The 20588-nt window shown below is 41.9% G+C and overlaps 2 protein-coding genes across 3 annotated transcripts in view; one reads left to right on the top strand and one right to left on the bottom strand.

Moving 5' to 3' along the window:
- Positions 1-95: 95 nt before the first annotated feature.
- On the bottom strand, positions 96-6001 carry aggf1 (angiogenic factor with G patch and FHA domains 1). Of its 2 annotated transcripts, none has more exons than XM_005731309.2 (16): positions 5909-6001; positions 5759-5823; positions 5401-5600; positions 4321-4420; positions 4050-4228; positions 3810-3941; positions 3513-3710; positions 3255-3324; positions 2091-2199; positions 1803-1854; positions 1585-1686; positions 1327-1492; positions 1084-1163; positions 852-979; positions 665-764; positions 96-562 (listed from the first exon to the last, which is right to left on the bottom strand). In XM_005731309.2, the coding sequence occupies exons 3-16, from the start codon at positions 5590-5592 to the stop codon at positions 314-316; spliced, it is 1857 nt and encodes a 618-aa protein (XP_005731366.1). In that variant the 5' UTR covers positions 5593-5600; positions 5759-5823; positions 5909-6001; the 3' UTR covers positions 96-313. The 2 variants fall into 2 exon arrangements, with proteins under 2 accessions (XP_005731366.1, XP_005731365.1); XM_005731308.2 differs by lacking the exon at positions 3255-3324 and adding an exon at positions 2371-2812.
- A 5669-nt stretch (positions 6002-11670) lies between these two features.
- Positions 11671-20588, top strand: part of tacc1 (transforming, acidic coiled-coil containing protein 1) — a 24039-nt gene continuing 15121 nt past the window's right edge. The window contains exons 1-4 of the mRNA XM_013910358.1: positions 11671-12445; positions 14250-14374; positions 16453-17773; positions 18582-18645. Of these exons, the coding sequence (XP_013765812.1) occupies positions 12285-12445; positions 14250-14374; positions 16453-17773; positions 18582-18645 (1671 nt within the window). The 5' untranslated portion in view covers positions 11671-12284. The remainder of the gene's footprint in view (positions 12446-14249; positions 14375-16452; positions 17774-18581; positions 18646-20588) is intronic.

The following is a 20588-nucleotide window of genomic DNA, read 5'->3' as shown; positions in this document are numbered from 1 at the left end:
TCCAGTTCAATCCTTCAGCAACTCTTATTGTGGTCTACATTAAATAAGAGTTACCTAACCACTGTAAGTGAGGATATAACTGCACAGCACTGAAGGACAGGTCAATAATGTTTATTTGTTTGTTTTTACGGTGGCAGTAAAATAATGAGGGCATATCCTGTACTCTTAAGAATAGAGGTAAAACTCAATTTAGTCTCAACTGGTTGCATGACTCTTCACAGCTGAGGAAATAAATGAAAACGACACATTTCCTCTTGGTGTCAATATGCGTAAGTGCCCAGTTTTTAAATCTGTGGAAATTCTCTTCTGACTCCTAACTTTGGCCTTCTGTTTGAAAGCTGTTCGGTGTGGTCTCCGTCTCTTCCGATCTGACCCAGGCTTTGGGTGAAGTGTTCTTCTGGGTTTTGGGCACGAGCGAGTCAGGCTGGCGGGTATCAGCGAACCTCTCTCGCGCCTTCTCCCAGTTCTTTTGGGACTTTGATTTAGTCAAAGACGCGTCGTCCAGAGACATGGCGGCAGCTGCTCCCAAACCCGACTGGGACTTTCGGATTTTCAGTTGAATCTGTGAAGACGGGAACGGAAAAGGAAGACAATTGAATCACATTGCTGTTTTGCACTGAAACAAAGGAGAACTTCCACCAGCAGAATCAGCGGATCGTCTTACCGGGTCTTTCATTCCGGTTCCCATTTTACCCAGTCCCTCTCCTTTCTTCCAGCCCATCTTTTCCAGCATCTTCCGTCCTTTATTCACTTCACTGATCTCCCTTTTAGAAAACAGACACAGTGAATGATCAACACTTGAATCTAGCATTTCCCATCAGGTGGAACTACAGCCATTTGCTAACACTTACTCATGAACAGAAGCCGGTGCATCATCGCGTTGGAAAGCACCCTCACTGCCCACTGTTTGCCTTCGAGATTCTGCTCGATCCTTATATTTGGGGTTCTTCAAGGCTTTCGTCTCCTCAAAGTCACCGCTCTGTTTGCAGAAAAGCAGAGAAATGAGTGCCTCCATTATTATAAAAAAGGAAAAGAAAAGACAAGAGGGTTAAAACTTATGACTGCACCAAGGTTTGCACTCACTTGCAGGCCATATTTGGCCTTCATCTGCTTCAGCTCTTTCTGTCGCAGTGATTCTTTATCCTCTTTGGTGAGAGCAGGACCTTTAGAAAACAACAGCAGCAAACTCAGGAGTGTAATCTCACACTGGGTAAGAGCACAGCTTTTACAACAAGAGCAGGCTCACTGTTGTTTCATGAATCTATGCAAAAAAAAAAAAGAAGATATTCCCCTCTCTGTGGACGTGTTTCACTTTAAGTAGCTCACCAGTGTTGTCTTCTCTCTTGTGCTTGCTGAGGTGAGCCATCACCTGACCGGGCTCACAACCATCACAGGTATCGTTCCCTGAATGGATATGGAAGGACAACACAGTCTCTCCCATCTTCACTTCATCGCCGTGCATCAGTGCATGTGGCTCAGACTTGGTTTTGGGCTGCAGATGAAAGTATCATTGACGTGGTATCGGCTAAGTTCAGGTTTTGTTTGCTTTTTTCTTTTCAACTCAAACGTAAACAAAATGCTCACCTGTAAGATGCGGTTGCCATTGATCACCGTTCCATTCTGGCTTCCCTGGTCCACCAGCATGTAGCTCTGCTGCTCCTGTTCAAAATACACCTCTGCATGGAACTGGAACCACAAACATACTGGCATTTAGAAAGATCACATAAGCCTGTGTTAACTAAAGACAATCATTCATAACAGAGTAACTTCCATCCCTGCAGGAAAGCGGAAAGGAGAGGTACCTTGCTGACTCCCATTTCTGGTATTCGGATTGCGTGGTTCATATCTTTCTCTCTGAAAACACAAAAGACAGCATGTTGTCTTCACTTGGCTATTATATGACAGAGAGATCAATTTAACCTCTTTTTACTGACTACTCATAGTTTTAACAACGGCTCTGAAATCTTGTGAGTGATTTAATTCAAACTGCAACTAAAGTGCTAAAATTTCCCACTGTTGCAATGTGTGAACAAAATACACTTCTGCTGCCATGCAATCACCAAACAGCAACAGAAAACAACCCCACAGACCTGCCAATGGTGGCTGGAGAGTCGGCTGTGATGATGAACAGAGTGCCCACCTGCAGCACAGGAGACCTGACCACAGTCACTCTTACACAGGGAGGCCAGATGTCTTTGACTACAAGGAAAAAAAAATAAAGCACCACACACTCATATTCACAAAAATATGACAAGTCTCAGACAGCTACAAGCATTACCAAAAAGTGACGGGTCCATCAAACAAACTTGCCCCAGATAAAACAAACTGTGCACGCCATGTGAGTTAATTCAGACTACTCTTACTTCTCACCTTCTTGACTCTGTGTGTCCATTTCTGATTCAGGACTTTCCATTGAGGCTGCGCTCGAGGGCGACGAGAACGAGGGGGTAGACTCCCATTCTTCCCTCTCTGACTCTGTGATCTCACCCTCTTCTGGTTCACTGTTCCCCTCAGATCCATCACTCCGAGTGGCCTTCTTTTTCTTTTTATGTTTTTCCGACTTAGATTTCTTCCTTTTCTTCCTTGAGTCTCCCTTATCGTCATGGTGCGAGCCGTTTTTCTGCTTTTTTCTCTTTGATGGATATTTGTCGCCGTCTTCTTTGCGTTTGGACGAGTCTTTTCGCCGTGGAGCCACATCTGGACTGCGAGACCTTCGTTTCGCTTTCCGTGATTCTGTCTTCTTCTTAGTCGTTTGCCTTTCAACCCAGTCGGCCTCGTCTTCTTCCAGCTTTACATCGTCATTTTTCACTTCCTGTCATTAAGACAGTGAGCAGTGAAACTACCATCTGCTGTGAAAGCTGGACTTTGTACTGTGGATCCCCAATCTTTTGGCACAGAAAGCTTATAGACGGTCTCAGTCTTCAAAGAGAATACACTAAAGACCTTTACCAGGTTAAATCAGGCCTGACAGCAAATTCTAAGTGTTGAGCTGAGCTTCAGCAACCTATTATTTGCGTCCTTTGAGGTTCATGGGTTTACTTTTTCACTTCACTAACTCTTTATTAGCCGTATCTCACACAACAGGATTGAATGCAGGCAACACAGAGACCAGGGTCAGTGTTTGACTCACTGTGTCACCTTTAAAGATTGTTAAGGTGCTGTGTACAATAAGAAGCTAATTTTCAGTTTTTTAAAGAACAAAAAGCAAACACATACTTTTAAATCTTTTGCACATTAATATTAAAAAGGTATACCTCTGTAGGAAGGAGTTTTCCAGTAAGAGGAAATCTTCATTTTAGCCAAAGAGTTAGTCACCTCTTGCACCTAGGTCAGAGGAATAGTCTTTAAGTCAACTAGCTTCATATAGAAAGAAAAAAATATCTATTTGAAGACTGAGACCAGCAAAACAAATTGGATTTTAAAGAGGGAACTGAAAGGTCAAAGCCAGCTGTCAGCAACAAAATGTAACATTTTTAAGGAATGCATAAATAAAATCTTGCACTATTACATACCCTATCATCCTGTGATGTTTTCTTGACTCCTTTCTTGAATTTTCTGCCTTTCTTATCAGCGTCTGTTTTTTCTTGATACGGCTCTGCACTACTCTGCACAGCAGGAACCTCAATCCTGGAATGAAACTGGTATCGTCCACTCTCTGCATCGTAGTAGTAGTAAATGCCAGAGTTGGCATCGTAGTACAACTGACTGGCCTGATGGACAGGGGTGAAAAATGTCAGAAATGTGTGCCAAACTAAACTTCCTCTAAAATAATTTCTATTATAAACTGCCAAACTTTACAGCTCACACACCGAGTCGTAGTAGAAGCCCGTGCTGTGGTCATAATACATCCCAGAAGTCTCATCAAACACAAACCCAGTCTGTGTCATAGCTTCCTCAGCAGTGGCCCTCAACATATCTGCTATAGATCCTCCATCGCTCCCCTGAAACACAAATAGTTTTATAATGGTGACTATAAATGGAATATGACTCTTTTTATAAGTATAGGAATGCTAACATAAAAATAAAAATAAAAAGACACACATGGATACCTCTGTTGTGACCGCTAAACTGGTCTGGTCTGGCTGAACTGACACATCTGCAGCTGTTGCTTGATTTGTTGTTGAGCTCTCTGCTGCCTCATAATCAGCTGGCACCGTGTTCAGGCTTTCCTGAGTGTCTGCTCCCTCCGAGTTCAGACCGTAGTCTCCATAGTAGTAATTATAATAATCTGAAAAGGAATATTAAAACAGCTTTAGGCTGTTTTTAAACTTAATGACACAATGAGCAAATTTCATTCATGCGCATGTGAAAGTAACACACCAGTTTCTGTCCATACATGTTCTTCTGTTTGAGTTTCACAGTCGACTTTGTCTTTATCTTTTTTCTTCCGTTCATGAATCTCTGCACTCAGCTGGTCGACCTGAACCAACACACATTGAGATAAAATTCAGTGCGCAAACATTCAAAAATTCAAATTGATTTCCTTTCTTGGTTTAAACCATAATGCAGAAAAATAGAGCACAACTTAGGTTAAAAAAATAAATAAACCTTGGACCCTTTTGCCACTTTAAACATTAAACTGGCTCAAGATACACCTCAGAACAAACAAAACTACTATATGACATCATTTAGATCTAGACTGTCTAGATTATCTGCATTAATGCCGGTGTAGATTTTTGCATCATATTAAAAATGTCATATCTCATTATCATTGCTACAGTAATTCAACTCGTTTACTCGGTACGCAACAATAAGACAAGCCTGGTTATATCCGAGTGCTAGCCTCCAGTTACCATTTAGTACCTCCAACAAAGCAAAGTGACAAATTTGTTTGACCACCACAAAAACACACCGCAAAGTATAATCAGGCTGAGAAAGAGGAGATACTGGCAACATGATAGTAAACATTTGACTCCATCGAGCATCATTCAGAGCACTCACTAGTTACACTCCATGTAACAGGAAGATCAAACACAAATGGAAAACAACGATGAAGTTATTTGGTGGAGAATCAAGACTTTAAGCAGACGGTTTAAATACACAAAGCAGGTAGAGATTATTTTTCAATGTTTGTTCTGTGATAATATTGTGCAGCTCCTAAAGAGTTAGACAGTGAAGTGATTCTAATTACCTTTAAAGATTTCCAGATGAAAACACCACTTAGGCTAATGTTGTGCTGTTGTTTGATTAATGCTGTGCCACTGCTATCTCACTGTAACAGTGCTGCTGCTTTAAATTAGGAAGTCGGTAATCCATGACAGTAGCTCATTGGAAAATAAAATCGATCTCCATATTGTGAGAATTTCTTTATCGCAAAATCTTTTGTTGCATCGTGATATAATTTGGAGGATATGTCTCCCATCTCTATGATATGTTTGGCTTCTTTTCATTTGAACTGACCTGCTTCCTCAGGTCTTCGTTATAGCCCTCCGTGCTCCGCTGCAGTCTTTCGGAGTGGCTCAGCTGCTTCTGTAACTTGGCCAGCTCGGCTCGGCACTCTTTGAGCTCCTGTTTCAAAGATTCGACTTTCAGCCGGAGTTCGGCCACTTCAGGCTCCGTGTCTTTTTCTTCGTGACTGTCGTCGTTCTCCATTTGTTAACCTAAAACAAAACGATAGCGCTTAGCAGGCAGCAACGGGTATATGAAAAAACCTGTAGACCTGTCCGCATATGTAACACACGGGGTGTTTATCAAGTCATGTAACTGCACGCGTGTATAAGCGAACTGAGCACAGATATTAACACCCGTTTCTTCTTACCGTTTCTTTCGTTTTCTTGGTCCTTTTAGTTGTAAACTTCCTCTCAGCACGGAGCATGAGCCGACCTGAAAGTTGAAAATAAACATCTTATAACTATCCTGTATGTGCGATACAGCCGAGTACATGTTTTGATGATAATTAGACAGTTACAGTTGGAACCGTGGAAATGTTTATAGTCCGGCCTGTTGGTGACCGCCATTTACTACTAACGATTGCGTCACGACGGAAGTACGTCTTCTTTAGGTGTGGCGGACTTCTTTCCCTGTTATGAGGATCTTTACCGCCACCTAACGGTGGACCGCGTTCATAGTTACACAAACCACTAAAATGAACAATTAATTTAACTGTTCGTCTTTTCTTGTCTTTCCTGTCTTTTTGTGCGTCCACATTTCATTTTTGATTTGTTTTGACTTACTTTGTAGGTGTCTGCTTCTCATTTAAATTACTGTTTTAGTTCAATTTTACATAAGAGGGAACAGAAACCCAGCAAAAGGCTGGCCCTGTTACCAAGAGGCTAAGAAAATTATTGCTAATGTTAATTTGCAAGCATTAACTATCATAAAAAGCATAGATATAGTTATTTTGTTTTGTTATGCTACGCTATCACATTTATCTGGATTTTCTTGAATGAATATACTGGCATTCAAAAGGCTTTAATAGGTTGCAATGCTGTGAAAAAGCATTGCCCCTTTTCTGATTTTTTTATTTTTGTATACTTGTCACACATGTTTCAGATCATCAGACATTATAACCTAATTACATAGAATGCAGTTTTTAATTGTTGATTTCGGCGGGGGGGGCTCCAAATCTACTTGGCCTTGTGTGGAACAGTAATTGCCCATCTTGTTAAATCCTGAATTAACCATGATTAACTACTTTTTTTTTTAAACACTAAGTTCAGTGTCGCTAATGACACCTAAACCTAATTACTGCCAGACCTGTTGAATTAACCACAGGAAGAGCTGTTATGGACAAATGGAGAAAACAAGAAGCAATTTTCTCTATTTGTGGAACAGAAATGTTCAGCTTAACAAAATTATTCCAAGAGCACATGAACGGCTCATCCAGGAGATCACAAAAGAATCCAGAACAACATCTGAAAAACTGCAGTCCTCTTTTGCTTCAATTAAGGTCAGAGTTCAACAATATTCAACAATAAGAAAGTGTGAATATATCATCCACCGGAGAGCTCCAAGGAGAAAACCACTGCTGACTGAAACAGCGCAAAGTCTCACCTCACATTTGCCAAAAAACATCTTGATCCCCAAGACTTTGGGGAAAATATTCTGTTGACTGATGAGACAAAAGCTGAAGTTTTTCAAAGATCTAAGTCACATCTGCACTAAACTAACACAGTATTTTAGTAGTAGTGGTAGTGTGATGGTCTGGGGCTGTTTTGCTGCTTCAGGACCTGGACGACTCACCTTAATTGATGGAACCATGAATTCCGCCGTTTACTAGAAAATCCTGAAGGAGAATTTCTGAATCTCAAGCTTACTTGAGTTATGCAGCAGGGAAATGACCCAAAACACACCAGCAAATCTGCCTCTGAATGCCTCAAAAGAAGAAGAAAAAAAGTGAATATTTTAAGCGACCTAATCAGAGTCTGGAATAAAATCCATTTGAGATGCTTTGACCTTAAACCATTCATTATCAAACCCGTCAATGTGGCTAAATTAAAACAATTCTGTAAAGAAGACATGACCAAAATTGTAACGTCAAAGATTCATTATCAGAAATGCTTGATTGTAGTTCTTGCTCTTAAGGGTGGCAACACCAGTTATTATGTTTAGGGGGCATTTATGTCTTTACACAGGGTGAGGTAGGCCTGAACATAACAGAAAAAACAAAACAAAAAACAAAAAAGTGTGAAATAACTCAAAACATGTTTTATATTTTAGATTCTTCAAAACAGCCACCCTTTGCTTTGATTACTGCTTTATCTCTTGGCATTATCTCGATGAGCTTTCATGTGCTCGTCACCTGTAATGGTTTTCCAACAGTCTTGATGGAGTTCCCAGAGGTGCTGAGCAATGTTGGCCCTTTTGCCTTCACTCTGCGGTCCATCCCAAACCATCTCGACTGGGTTTAGGTCAGGTGACTGTGGAAGCCAGGCCATCTGGCGCAGCACTCCATCACTCTGCGTCACTCAAAGACAGGGCGAGTGGAACCAGAGATCTCAAATTTGGACTCATCAGACCAAAGCACAGATTTCCACTAATCTGATGTCCATTCCTTGTGTTTCTTGGCCCAAATAAATTTCTTCTGCTTGTTGTTTTTTCTTAGTAGTGGCTTCTTGACCATAAAGGCCTGATTCGAGCACTCTCCTCTGAACAGCTGATGTATAGGTGTGTCTGCTACTGGAACTCTGTGTGGCATTTATCTGGGCTCTAATCTGAGGTGCTGTTAACTTGCGATTTCTGAGGCTGGTGACTCGGATGAATCTATCCTCAGAAGCAGAGGTGATTCTTGGGCTTCCTTTCCTGGGGCGGGCCTCATGTGAGCCAGGTTCATCGTAGCGCTTGATGGTTTTTCCAAATATTTTTTTCAAGACAGAGAACCAGTTTAACAATCACTTCCATGAAGTTAAGCACGTCATGGAAAAAGTCACATCGAAAGGAGCCAGTTGAGGTGGCTTGGACATCTGACAAGGATGCCTCCTGGGTGAGGTGTTCTGGGTATGTCCCACTGGGAGGAGGCCCCGGGGCAGACCAAGGACACACTGCAGAGATTATATCTCTCGGCTGGCCTGGGAACGCCTTGGTGCTCCCCCAGATAAGCTGGAGGCTTGGTGGCTGGGGAGAGGGAGGTCTGGGCTTCTCTGCTTAGGCTGAGGCCCCCGTGAACTGGCCCCCTGGATAAGCAGAAGAAGATGAATGGATGGGAAAAGTCAGTTTTCTGAGTAATACACAAAAAAATACCTTCTTAGCAATACTGAGCCTGTTGACTATGAACCGAGACTTTACTCTATGCGTGCTTGTCATATAGCAATTACGGTAAAAAAAAGATAATGCATGGTTTTTATTAAGTTTTTCACCTGATGAAATTTTGTGAAGTTTTTCTGGTTGTTATTATGCTTTTTGACCACTAGATGCCTGTGCAGTCGACTGATTCTGCAGCTTGCCAGCTCAGAGGAGCAGATTACTGAGGCGTGGTGTGACATTTGCAGTAGTTTTACTTGCACTCATCTCTGGAAGAATGTGATCACATCTTGTAGTTTTTTCTTCAGCTAGCTGTTGAAAGTGCCATGTCACATTACTGCAAGTGTGTCACTTAGAGCTTCACACATTTGCTGGCCTGACGTGTTAGTTTTCCTCACAAGGCAGAAGTAAGAAACCATTGTGCTAGCATGGGTTATTTATTTGCAGGTTCTTCCTCTCCCATTTCTGTTCCTCAAACACACACACACACACACATAGCTACTGCAGTCCTGTGGCAGCGTGCTCATTATTTTCCTTCCTCTTTGTTTTCCTTCTCCTCGGCTCTTCATCCTCTGCCCTTTATGTCCCATTCTTTTTACATTAATTAATTTCCGGGAACATTCAGTTAGTTTTCTGGGATTTGCTGAGACCAAGCCATCTCTTTGTGTGTCTGCACTTATTTTAGGCTCCACAGGAATGGCTGTTATATAATCACATGGTTCCTCTATTGTCTCCCACTCTATTTATGGTGATAGAACATTTAAAGTGATGACTGTTGACACAGCCTGAATACAGTTTGTACATTTGATCTCCGCATTGTTTCCAATATCGGTTGCAGCCATATTGACACAGAGACTAAACATAAGTGTGCAGTTAGTGTATTTGTAGTAGGAAAGTCAGAATTTCAACTGATGTGTCAGCTTAGAATAAACATCACAGTAGCGGGAGAGGCCAGATTGTTATTCTGTCTGTTACTAGTGACTTTCTGTTTTCTAGAAAATGCCTGTTGGCTACCTCGTGCTGGGCTTGAAATCTGAGCTCTTTTGAGTTGTGTTTGGATTCTGGTGGTGCTTCAGACTCCTTGGCTGAAGCTTTCTGGTCTGTGGCTGTGGCAGCCGTTAAGTATGGGGTGGTCTTTTATCTGGAGACACACACACACATTCACACACACAGCTGCCTCATGCTGATGTTTATTGATGCCGTTTTTAGATAAGTAAAGCACTGGTCCACAAACCTCGATGGTTTGTAAATGGCAAACAAAAGATATTAGTACTCAGTTCAATGTTATTTTCTGGCTTTTTAAAAAAAAAAAAAAAGATCTCAACGTATAGTTCTCATTTTATATGTATATTTTTTAGTAGGGGAAGTCATAGGCACCTTTACTTATATAACATGCTTATCCCTGTCTCGCATGCATCTTCAGAGACCCCTCACCACCGATAGAAGGAGCTATTTATTAGGTTTATAAGGTTTAAATATGCAGACTTCCTCTTCTGCACTGAAACACACCTTTGTTTCTATCACGCAAACGTGACGTAAATATCGATCAGTGATCAGGATTACCACTCGTGTAACTTGTGGGAAGATGCTAATCTATTCTCCTAGTAAAACCCAACCCAAGGTAGGACTTTGCTGCTACTCTGTGACTTAAAAAAAAAAAGTAAAAATGTTGTCTTTCACAAACAAACATTTCACAGGCAAAAAAAATAAAATAAACAGATACCAACTCAAAGATAAAAGCACAAGTAGTTCTTCATGCTTGTGAGATGATGTCTTTAGTATGCAGGAACAGTTTTTGTCCTCACTCCAGGCACAATCTTTACCAGAATCAGACTGTAAATAAGCGGGTAGAAAACTCCACCCTTTCTGGTCAAATGTGGAAACTTTGAGCCTGACTGAAGCACGTCTGTGTATTTGCTCCTCGATGGGAACTTGGGAGGAGTTTAGCAGCTCAGCAGACGAACCAAGCCTTGAAGTTTCTGGCACCTTAATACAACAAGACTACAGAAATAGGATGTATTATTGTGCTGTCTGTCTGGGTAAACACAAGAAGCTTTTGCTGTTGCAGCAGGTGGTTGAAGGAGTGCAGAAAATCTACAGCAAAAACTGCTGTATAGCTCTTATTAGCCAGTTATACATGGATATGCCACTGCCCCCTGTTCTGTATGTGTATTGTGAGTGTTTTTCTTCTTTACTGACATCATTTGCTTGAGATTGTCTCTTCATGTGATATATTAATTTACAGACATTGTCTATTTCTAGACTTCTCTTGTATCTAGAACCACCTAGATCAACTTAAACTATTCTCCAGATGATCTGTTGCTGTGTTTGTCTTGTGTAAAAGTAAATAAAGGTCTGATATAATTGGCAGGATGATAGATTTTCTCAACTTTTAAGAAGTTCACCTTTTATTGCATGTAATAAAAAAAAGCACATTTGAAATCATTGTCCTAGAAGCAAGCCACTTTTGGGTTCTCTGTAACACACACACACACACACACACACACTCACACACACACACACGTATATATTTTTTTTATATTTTTTTTTTCTGTTGGTTTTCATGGAAATGTAGTGAATGACTTTTTTGCTGTATTTAGAGGGCCATTTTATTGCTCTGTTGAGAGATTTAAGACCCAATTTTCTCCTTCTAAGTTGCTACAGTGGGGTGTTTTGTTTTTTTTACCACCCGTTCCTGACTGCGTTGAAGACTTTGGTTTCCTGCCAGTTCAGTGGTCTGAACTGCTACCTCAGACAAATTGAATCCAGCCAGGTATATCTGCTGGGGCTTTCCAACAGAAATGCAGAACTGGTTCCCCTGGTCATGCATGTCTGGCTGCCACTGGATGGGAGAAACAGTTAACTGTTAAACAGTCTACAAAGGAGTGGGGGTGGAGGGGCTTTAAGATCCAGCCCCACATTCCTAACCTCTCTCTGGACTATAAAATGTGGAGCCCCAAACAGCTCTGCTCCTCCTCTACCTCCACTCCCTAGGCCTTCTCCTCCTCCTCCTCCTCCCTCGGTGTGTGTTTTGTGACTCCCTCCTTCTGCTTCAGAGTGGAAGAGCGGCCTGACAGGGACATACCATTCTTCAACCGTGGGGGAAGTCATGTAGAAGCCTAAAGAGAAGCTGCATTCATTCTTTGAGCTGACAGCTCACTGCCTTCCCCCACTGCATTTTCTGTCAGTGAGCTGTTCCGAGGTGGAGGGGAGAGTTTGTAGGGGGTTGAGAGGAGAAGAGAGTGAGCACAGCATTTGATAAACCAGCTGATCAGAGCTGAGGTATTCAGCCACAGAGACAGAGGGAGAGAGAGCGACAGAGACGAGAGCGTGACTGGAAATAAGAATAAGAAGGGCAGAGAACGCAGCTCAAGTCTTTGTAATTTTGAGATTAGTGATATAGAAGTTGGGTAGTGTAAAAATGTGTAGTTCCCTTCATGGGAAACTGAGAAGTGTGAGAAGTGGGAACCTCTATAGAAAGATGTGAGAGCTGTTGGTTGGGTGGAAACCTGAGGAAGAATCAGAAAAGGATCAGTCAAGTGCTGGAAACCAATCCACGGCTATCGGTGAGAGAGGGTCAGAGGACCCTGCTGGAATAAAGAGTGATGTCTTGGCTCTCACCCGTGTCATGGGCTAAATGGACATGGACGGCAGTGCGCGGGGGAGAGGGAGAGGAGGATGAAGACGGGCAGGAGGCCAGCGAGGAGAGGGAGCAACGTGGAGAGAGAGTAGACGAAGACGAGGAGGAGAGATCTCAAGGCTGCAGGCAAGTGTTGCGCTGGAGCCCCCGTGACTACTGATAGGGTGGCTCACACAGTTTTATTTACCTGCTCGTCGGCCTGTCAGGTTGAAGAATCTCTGCTGTTTTAAGGGTTTGATGAAATAGGCCGAGGAAAGGGAGGAGGAGAAAAAATATTGGTGTCATTTTTTATATTTCGCGTGCTGCGTTGTCCTGCAGGGCGGACACATTTGTGGTGTGGCTGTGCTTTCGATTGTCACCACGTTTGAGTGTTTTTCTTAGACTCACTGGCACGTTGTCAGATCTGTACAAGAACGCACACACTCACACTGCACAGGCAGGTAGCTCAACGAGGTAATCATTGCTCAGATCACACAAACACAACAGGCTCCCAAGTTATCAGGTCCTCGTGTACCTGCTTTGACACTATGGATACTTACTATTGCTCCAAGTAAGCTCACAACTGTTTCCACTCTTGCACACTCAACTAGACACAATATCCTGTCATCGGGTATCAAGTAATCAAATGACAAAATCCATGTTTACTATCCTGTGAAATTAGATTCAACCAGAGCAACAGCAATTCTTACTGCTAGATCTAATCGAATGATGCAATGTTATAAAATCACACATCATTTTATTCTGTTTTAATGTTCATATTCTGATTTAATACATCATTTACAGCTTGGATGTTACAGTTTCATACTTCATACCCCATGATTCTAGCAATGTAACAGGAAATAGTGGGCTGGCTTACTTGCACTTCCTCTTCCTCTATATATCTTTCACTTTATCTGTATTTCACTCCTTCACCAGTTCAGATACTGAGTCTTTCCAAGGCATAATGCAACAGCAGAGGATAATAGCTGGGACAGTGGCACATTTAAGTTGCAATAAAATGTGATTTTTATATTTGATTTTTGTTACTCAGAATCCTCTAGATGTCAAACTTAATTTACATCATGCGTCACTTGTGAAATGGCTCTTCCTTTCAGTGTAGGTTTAAATATGCATTGTCACTTGCAGATATCTTTATATAAGAAAAACATGTACATTTTCAATATTTCATCTCAGCTCATTAAGAAATGCTGCTGTAGTAAATGAAAAGACGTCTGTCAGCACAATTCTTTGACCTTAAATTATAAGCAACGAATGCTTAAAATTTTAGAAAGAAATTCTGGTTGCTTGTTGCCCTGACTGTCCTGTAATTGTGAAAAGGAACAAAGAAAATGAAAAAAAAAAAACATGAATTTTTCTCTTATTTAATTGTTTATCAATTACTTAATTACTTTGGTGTGTTATGATTTTCCATGGAGCAGTTTTTTATAAGTAAAATTAATTTTAACAATTTGTTTTCCCTCCTTTACATCTCCCAAAGACCGACAATGCGCAGTTTTTGTTGGGCCAGTTCTGGTCCCAGGCCTAATGTTTAATACCCCTGCTCTAAATCAATATAGAAATCATTATTCTGTAGTACTATTAACCCCCAGGTGGTGATGCTACCACCAGGGGGTTGCAAGATGTTGTATTTTCACCTCTTCATGCTTCTAAAAAGTATTTATTTATGTAGCACAAGAGGCGAATTCCACCCTTGGTCTGACCTGGGACTATCTGTACATTATGATACCAGGAATCAATATAGTGCATCTGTTTGTTTTTGTTTTGTTTGGTTTTCATTTTTATTTGTCTTTCATTTTTATTTTTGGCAGCAGGAGTTTTTCTGTCTCGTGCTCTCTGTTTTTGTAATATGATCACTTCTGTGCTCCTTTCTAATGTTTTGAATGTTTTAATCTTTCTCTCTCTCATATGTATCTCTCGCTGACTACCGCAGCTCTGACTCAGAGGGTCATTTTGGCACTCCTGAGGCAGCGACTCCTGAGGCAGCGACTCCTGTCCGCGCCCCGCCGACCATCCCAGGAGAGCTGGAGAACAACAACTCTGATGCAGACAAAACAGGTGAGGCCAACAGCAGACAGACAGAAATGCGATGATGAGAAGCTGTCCACTGTAACATCTTAACAGCAGTAGCTCTACAGTATTCAACATATGAGAAGAAATGCTTGTTCGAGTGCACAACACAAAGCAGTAGCTTCAAGGTTGCCATGGAAACAAGGGTAGATGCTTCACTAAATGCTCAGGTGTCACATTTGTGTTTATCTTCATAGTCAACAAGAGGGACATGTGTTTAGAGTGTGTCAACAAAATAATGTTTTTTTAATGCTAAAATGAACGTTTGTGTGATTGAGTAATGACTTACGATGTGGGGTACAGACAAGCAGTCAAATGCAGAATGCACTTCATTAAACATAATTAAGGTTAATACCTGAAGGTGGCCAAATATGCTCTGCATGCTTGGTATTTAAGCTGGTTTGCAGATGAGGAAGGATTTTGGGTGTGATGAAGCCTTGACTTTGTCCTTTGAATCACCAAAAGGAGGAGCCTGTAGCAGAGTGTGGGAAAGGCCTTTGCTCTGGAATTCAACAGGTTCAACAAAAGCTTCATCTAAAGCCCCGCCCTGCTTTGTAGTAGTCACTGACAGAGGTCAGTATGAAGGGAGCACAAAGCAAGCCATGGGCCCAAAGCTATCATGCTTTGGGCCCATGTTGATTTTTAGTAGTTGATTTTTAGTAGTCCTCATATTTGTGTGGCTGTTGTGGTTTTCGTAGGATTAAGTCCATCCTGTAAAACAGCTCCAACAACATTTTATAAAAGAGTAAGTTGCAAAGGTCAGAAAGTGTGGAGAGAGGAGGGAGTTTCCATTCAAACTGCAAACATCTCTCCCTACAGCTGTTTCTAAGTTTGATCTCGGGCAGGGAGGAGCTGAAGCATCTCTGGAAACATCGTTGATAGTAAACATGCTAATGCCAGTGTTTGCCTGTGTCCATCCAAAGTCTCCATTACTACATCAGCATCTGCGTGATGACAGTTTATAACTATTTTATGGGTGTGCAACTCACTTTAGATGACGGACCATATAAGCCCAATTTGATCTCAGCGGGGTTAAACGAATCACTACTATATTATAACCTATTAAACTGTTTTCTGTTGACAATGTAACTGAGATGCAATCTCAGGGAAATTTTCTCCACACTGACTCAGTGGGCTTTATTTACAAGTGTACAGATCACAGTCGATCTACAAGAACCGAAAACCATCACGTGTAGAGAATTTTGGATCTGCATAACAACAGTTTTTAATACTACTGTAGCTTAATATATTACTTTAATCTTTAGGATTCAAACAGCGTCTATAGATCAATAAAAGTAGGATTAATTAGGGTTATGTATTAAGTATTAATGAGGACCTTTTGGTAGTGTGGTTTTGCCCTTCTCTCTTATCTGCAGAGTTAAAGGTGTGGTCACAGTTAGAGATGTGACTGACATCTGCCTGGGGTCACTACAAGTACAGATCACTGCCTATACTATTTAAGGCACATATGACATTTTATCAGATAGATAATTTTCATGTTATTGGTGAAACAGGCAGTGCAGCTTAGTGAGATCTATCTGACATGACAAGCGCCACCAACAGAGTTTATATTTGTACTAAAGGAGTCAAAAGTGACACTTTGGCGACATCCGACTGGAACTGGGTAGAAGTATCGGCAGGCTTTGCTTGTTTCCTGGCAACATAATGTTACATGAACACGGCGAGTATGACAGGCGTGCTGAAATATGCTGTGGTCTCAAAATCTTCCCTGGAGCTAATGATTGCGCCACAGCAGCCACCATCACTACTGTCTAAAACACACACAACATGATAAACCACTCCACCTTTTTAATTTTATTTTCATATGCATGAGTTTGTACAAATGTCATGGCCCTCATAGTAACATTTTACCATGGCAACAGCAGCAATTGGAACAGTTGGCTGGTGACTAACCTGCTTTCAGAGAGCCAATCAGATATCACTGACATCTGAGCTGGCGTGTTATTAAAGAGAACAGCACTGGCAGCAGGAGTGTGTATTAATTTTTAAGACTTGTTTTGGTTTTATGATTAATTCTGGTGTTTTGGGTCTCATTTCTTCCACAGAGTTGGAGCAGGAGGAGAACCTGATAGTGACTGCTCCTGTCAGGGATCAGGACACTCTGCTCAGCCACAACATGGGTCAGGATGAGCCTGCAGTCCCCATGGGTGGCCCGCTCGAAATAAACATTCAGACCCTAGAAGAAGAACAAACGGTGAAATTTCCAGCAGATTTGGGCTCTTTGCCTGCTGCTGATTTATCCACACAGAAGGAAGTGGCTCCATCCTCTGAGTCATCCCAAGTCCCAGCTACTCTTCTAGCAGCTGATCCAGTCCCAGATCTGGCTCCAGCTCTGGGTCCTGCTCTTTCCTCAGAACCAGATTCAATCCTGAGCAGTGAACCTGAAATCCTCTCAGCTCCAGAGCCCCTTGAGGAGAAACCTCCTACTGAACCAGAGGCACAATACAATGGCCTGTCCAACGAGGCAGAGCCTACTCAAAAGAGTAAAACGAGGAAATCCAAACCTCCATCTCTGAAAATGAAGTCCTCGCTGAATAACGCTGCTAACACAAACGAGGAAGAAGAGCTTCCTGTCCCTAAGGTCACATATAACTTTGACCTTTTGGATGAGAGCTTTAACCCATTCACCAGCGGCGGATCAAAAATCCAAAACTCTCCCCCACCGTGTGAACCGGGCTCTTTCCCCAGACTCGAGCCGCTCGGAGAGGCCAGCTCAGCAGCACAAGCACACTCGGAAACAACAAATCCATCATCTGAGGTTAAGCCCGTGATGATGGAGTTTGGCCTGGATGAAGGACCAGCCAGCAGACCTCCTCCAAAGAACCTAGGAGGGAAAAAGACAATCAGTAAACTTGCTACAAAGAAGCAGAAGCCCAAAGGATCCGAGGCTTCCTGCAAACCTGAACCAGAACCCACAGTGTTAGAAACACTTTCACAGCCAGCACCAGAACCAGTCCCCCAGTCTATACCAGAGCCAGTTTCAGAGCCTGATCTGGAAGTTTCTCTTCCAGTTTCAGACTCTTCTACACCTTTGAACTTGGACGATGTTCCTATTCTTAAGACAGGATCATATAACTTTGATCCCAGTCAGTCAGATGACCCAAACTTCAATCCATTTGGTAGCAATAGCAAGGTGAACAACTCTCCAGTGCTTCCTAGAAGCTCCTACAGCTTTGACCCGGACAATATTGATGTTTCTGTGGACCCTTTTAAACCTTCAAAATCTCTGAGCAACGAGGACACGTCCAGTACCTCGTCTCTGCCGGAGAAAAAAGTAAAAGAAGGAGAGAAACAAAAGGCAAGGCAACCTCAGGTGGAGAAGAAAGGGAGGCAGATTCCCAAGAAAAACAAAGAGAGAACAATCAAGTAAGTCTCAAAAACATGAAAACCTTCTTTCTTGCCCCATGAGCTCGAAGGTCTGAGGTCATAACATTATCACCGATACACTGGATATTCACACAGTTCTCAAACGTGTTATATTCAGACTCTTAAAGTGCTGTTACAGCTGTAGCCGTTGGACCAGTTTCAGCTTTTCCATGTCTGTTGGCATCTTGTGTTTATTGCCAAACTTTATCTGCTGATTATTAAAAATGCTGAGCCAAGCACCTCCAGTCGCTCACTTGCTCTCCTTTGTCTCTTGTTCTTTGTTCCCTTATCAAAATCCCTCCTTCACTTGCTTAATCCCTTTCATCCTTCATCTTTCCTCCCCCTCGTCTGTCGTGCAACCCGCAAACTTTTCTGCTTTTGTCCTATTCTATTGGCCTCAGGACATCTGAACAAGTCAAGTTTCTCTGTTTTCTGTTGTAAGTACTGATGCACGTTTCTCTCACGCATGCTTGCTTCGCATTTTACTCTCATCGTGGTATGCGCTGCAACAGGACCGGCTTACAAAGAAGCATGTGAGGGCAATATATGTCTTCCTCACTTTCATTTCACATGTTAGAGATGTAGTATGTTACAGCTTGTGAGCTCTCCAGATGTTTAGCAGCACCAGTATGATTCTACATGTGTGTATGTGCATCACTGGTCTTTCTTTGATATCTGTCTAAACACCAAAGCAGAGAAATGCTCACAGCTCAATGGTTGTGGAAACAGTGTGTGCTAATTAAAGTGTCACAGCACGTTTAGTCTATAGATTGTAACTTCTTGCATTTTTTTTGTGCTTGTTTTGTAGGAATTCCTGTAAAGTAGAGAAATACGATGAAAGCCAGTCCTTGGTCCTTGACGTGTGTAATCAGGTAATATAAGTGTTTGTGAGGATGTGTGTATGTGTGTGCGACTGCTTCACCTTACTGCAGTGACACCGCAATGTTCATTATTCAGCAGCTCTGTCCACCATCACCTCTGAACACACACACACACACACACACACACACACACACACACACACACACACACACACACACACACACAGTGAGAGCGAGAGACAGAGAGGGAGTCACAGAAGCATCAGCAGTGTCTCCAGCTCTGCAGTACTGTCTTGGCATGCTGACAAAATTGTGACTTATAACTCTGCAGTCAACATATTAGTCTCCTGCTTCCACCTGTCCTCAGCAGCAACACCTTCATCATCCTCAGGAGAAATCCTGAAGATATGGCGTCACTACAGAATACTTAACTTACTTTAACAATATTGTGAAGATCTTCATTGTTATCTCACTGGAACTGCTTGATGCTGACCTAAAATATACCGTGTAAAAAATGCCCATGGAACGGGCTAGGATCTGTTCCTTTGTACAAGGAGGAATGGGTGGAGAAGTGCCAGAGTCCTGTGAAAATCACCTCCATCAGGCCACTCATGATGATGTTTCTGACCAAACGATCAGTAATGTGGCATGGCTTCAGGGCCCTAAGAGCAGTCAGGGTACTGTTAACTGGCTAACGCGTGGAGGTCTCTGTTAACCCCCATGTTGGCCCTCTCTAGCTCTCCTCATGTAAGAGCCCTTCTCCTGATAACGCCTCCACACACTTAAGACTGTGCTAGGGGACACAGCAAACCTTCCTTCTGGACTACCCGTGGCAACTGAATAAGCTGCAGGTATTGTTTCATGGTACTGGTAGTGAGAAGGACAAAAAGCAAAATAACTAAAATAAAATACAAATACATGGTAATGTGTTTTAGTATCTATTAGTTTTATGAAAAACTTGCCTGATGTCTGTGAGTCAATCAGTATCTCTACTAATTTTCCTAAATCTTCCCTCTGATATGCACACTCTATAAACTAATTACAAGTAAACTACTACTACTATAAGTAAAGTGAATACTGAAACTATTAACAACTAAACTAAACTAAACATTTTCAAACAATAAAAGCTAAATGGAAATAAGCAAATCAACTCTGGAAACTAAAGTGAAACTTAAGAGCAAATTAAAAGCAAAAAGTCAAAGAGAAAATTTACAAAATCTAATGAGAAAATGCAAAACTACAACAATTCTGACCTATGACTCATTAAAGCATAAAAATGCACCTGATCCGGTAGATGAACCAGTGTTGTGTCTATGCATAACAGAAAACAGACTACTAGCAGTCTTTCAGAGAAAAATGTCATTTGTTCTCATTTCTTTAGCTGAATCTACAAAAAATGCCAAAGATACCACAGTTCAATGAGCACGATAATATACTGATTAAATAACATTTTGGCACCAACACAGTGTGTCCCAACAATCAGTTACCCCCAAACTTGGCACATTTCATCATGGTGTGCAGCTTATCCTTAAAAGAATGAAAGAAACTGGACAAATGGAGAACAAAAGAAAAGGTAGCTGCCCTAAAAAACTATCTACAGCAGATGAACGTTCTTAAAAAAACAACAAGACTCCAGCAAAGACCTGACACAGGAACCGAGAGATGCATCTGACGCTTCAGTTGATCGACCTACAGTTCACTGAATCCTTGTTAGAAATGGACTCAGCACAAGGGTGGCTGCCAAGAAGCTGGGAAACAGGGAGAAAGGCTGAGGCATGGCAAGTTGCACAAGAACCAAACTGAACGGGTCAAAAGGTCTGATTGAGTGATGAATCCAAATGTGACAAATTTTTGGTCTTAATAGTTATCAATCATTACTAATCAGTACTAATCAGTACTAATCAGTACTAGTGCCTAAAGTAATATTTTGTGCCCACGCATTCACCAACAGTGCCTTTAGGCTGTGTGTGTGTGTGTGTGTGTGTGTGTGTGTG

The sequence above is a fragment of the Pundamilia nyererei genome, unplaced genomic scaffold (genome assembly GCF_000239375.1).
Source record: "Pundamilia nyererei isolate P.nyererei 1_Seehausen unplaced genomic scaffold, PunNye1.0 scaffold00042, whole genome shotgun sequence".
Lineage (NCBI taxonomy): Eukaryota > Metazoa > Chordata > Actinopteri > Cichliformes > Cichlidae > Pundamilia > Pundamilia nyererei.
The sequence above is the reverse complement of the archived record's forward strand: the minus strand, read 5'-3'. Positions and strand labels throughout refer to the sequence as shown.

Bases quoted from the DNA above. Each gene is read 5' to 3' on its own strand.
- aggf1 (XM_005731308.2), bottom strand. From the start codon at position 5,592: ATGGAGAACGACGACAGTCACGAAGAAAAAGACACGGAGCCTGAAGTG. The intron at 2,813-3,512 runs GTATGTAATAGT...TCTTAATGACAG, and splicing joins AAACATCACAGGATGATAGG to GAAGTGAAAAATGACGATGT. The intron at 765-851 runs GTAAGTGTTAGC...GTTTTCTAAAAG, and splicing joins GCACCGGCTTCTGTTCATGA to GGAGATCAGTGAAGTGAATA.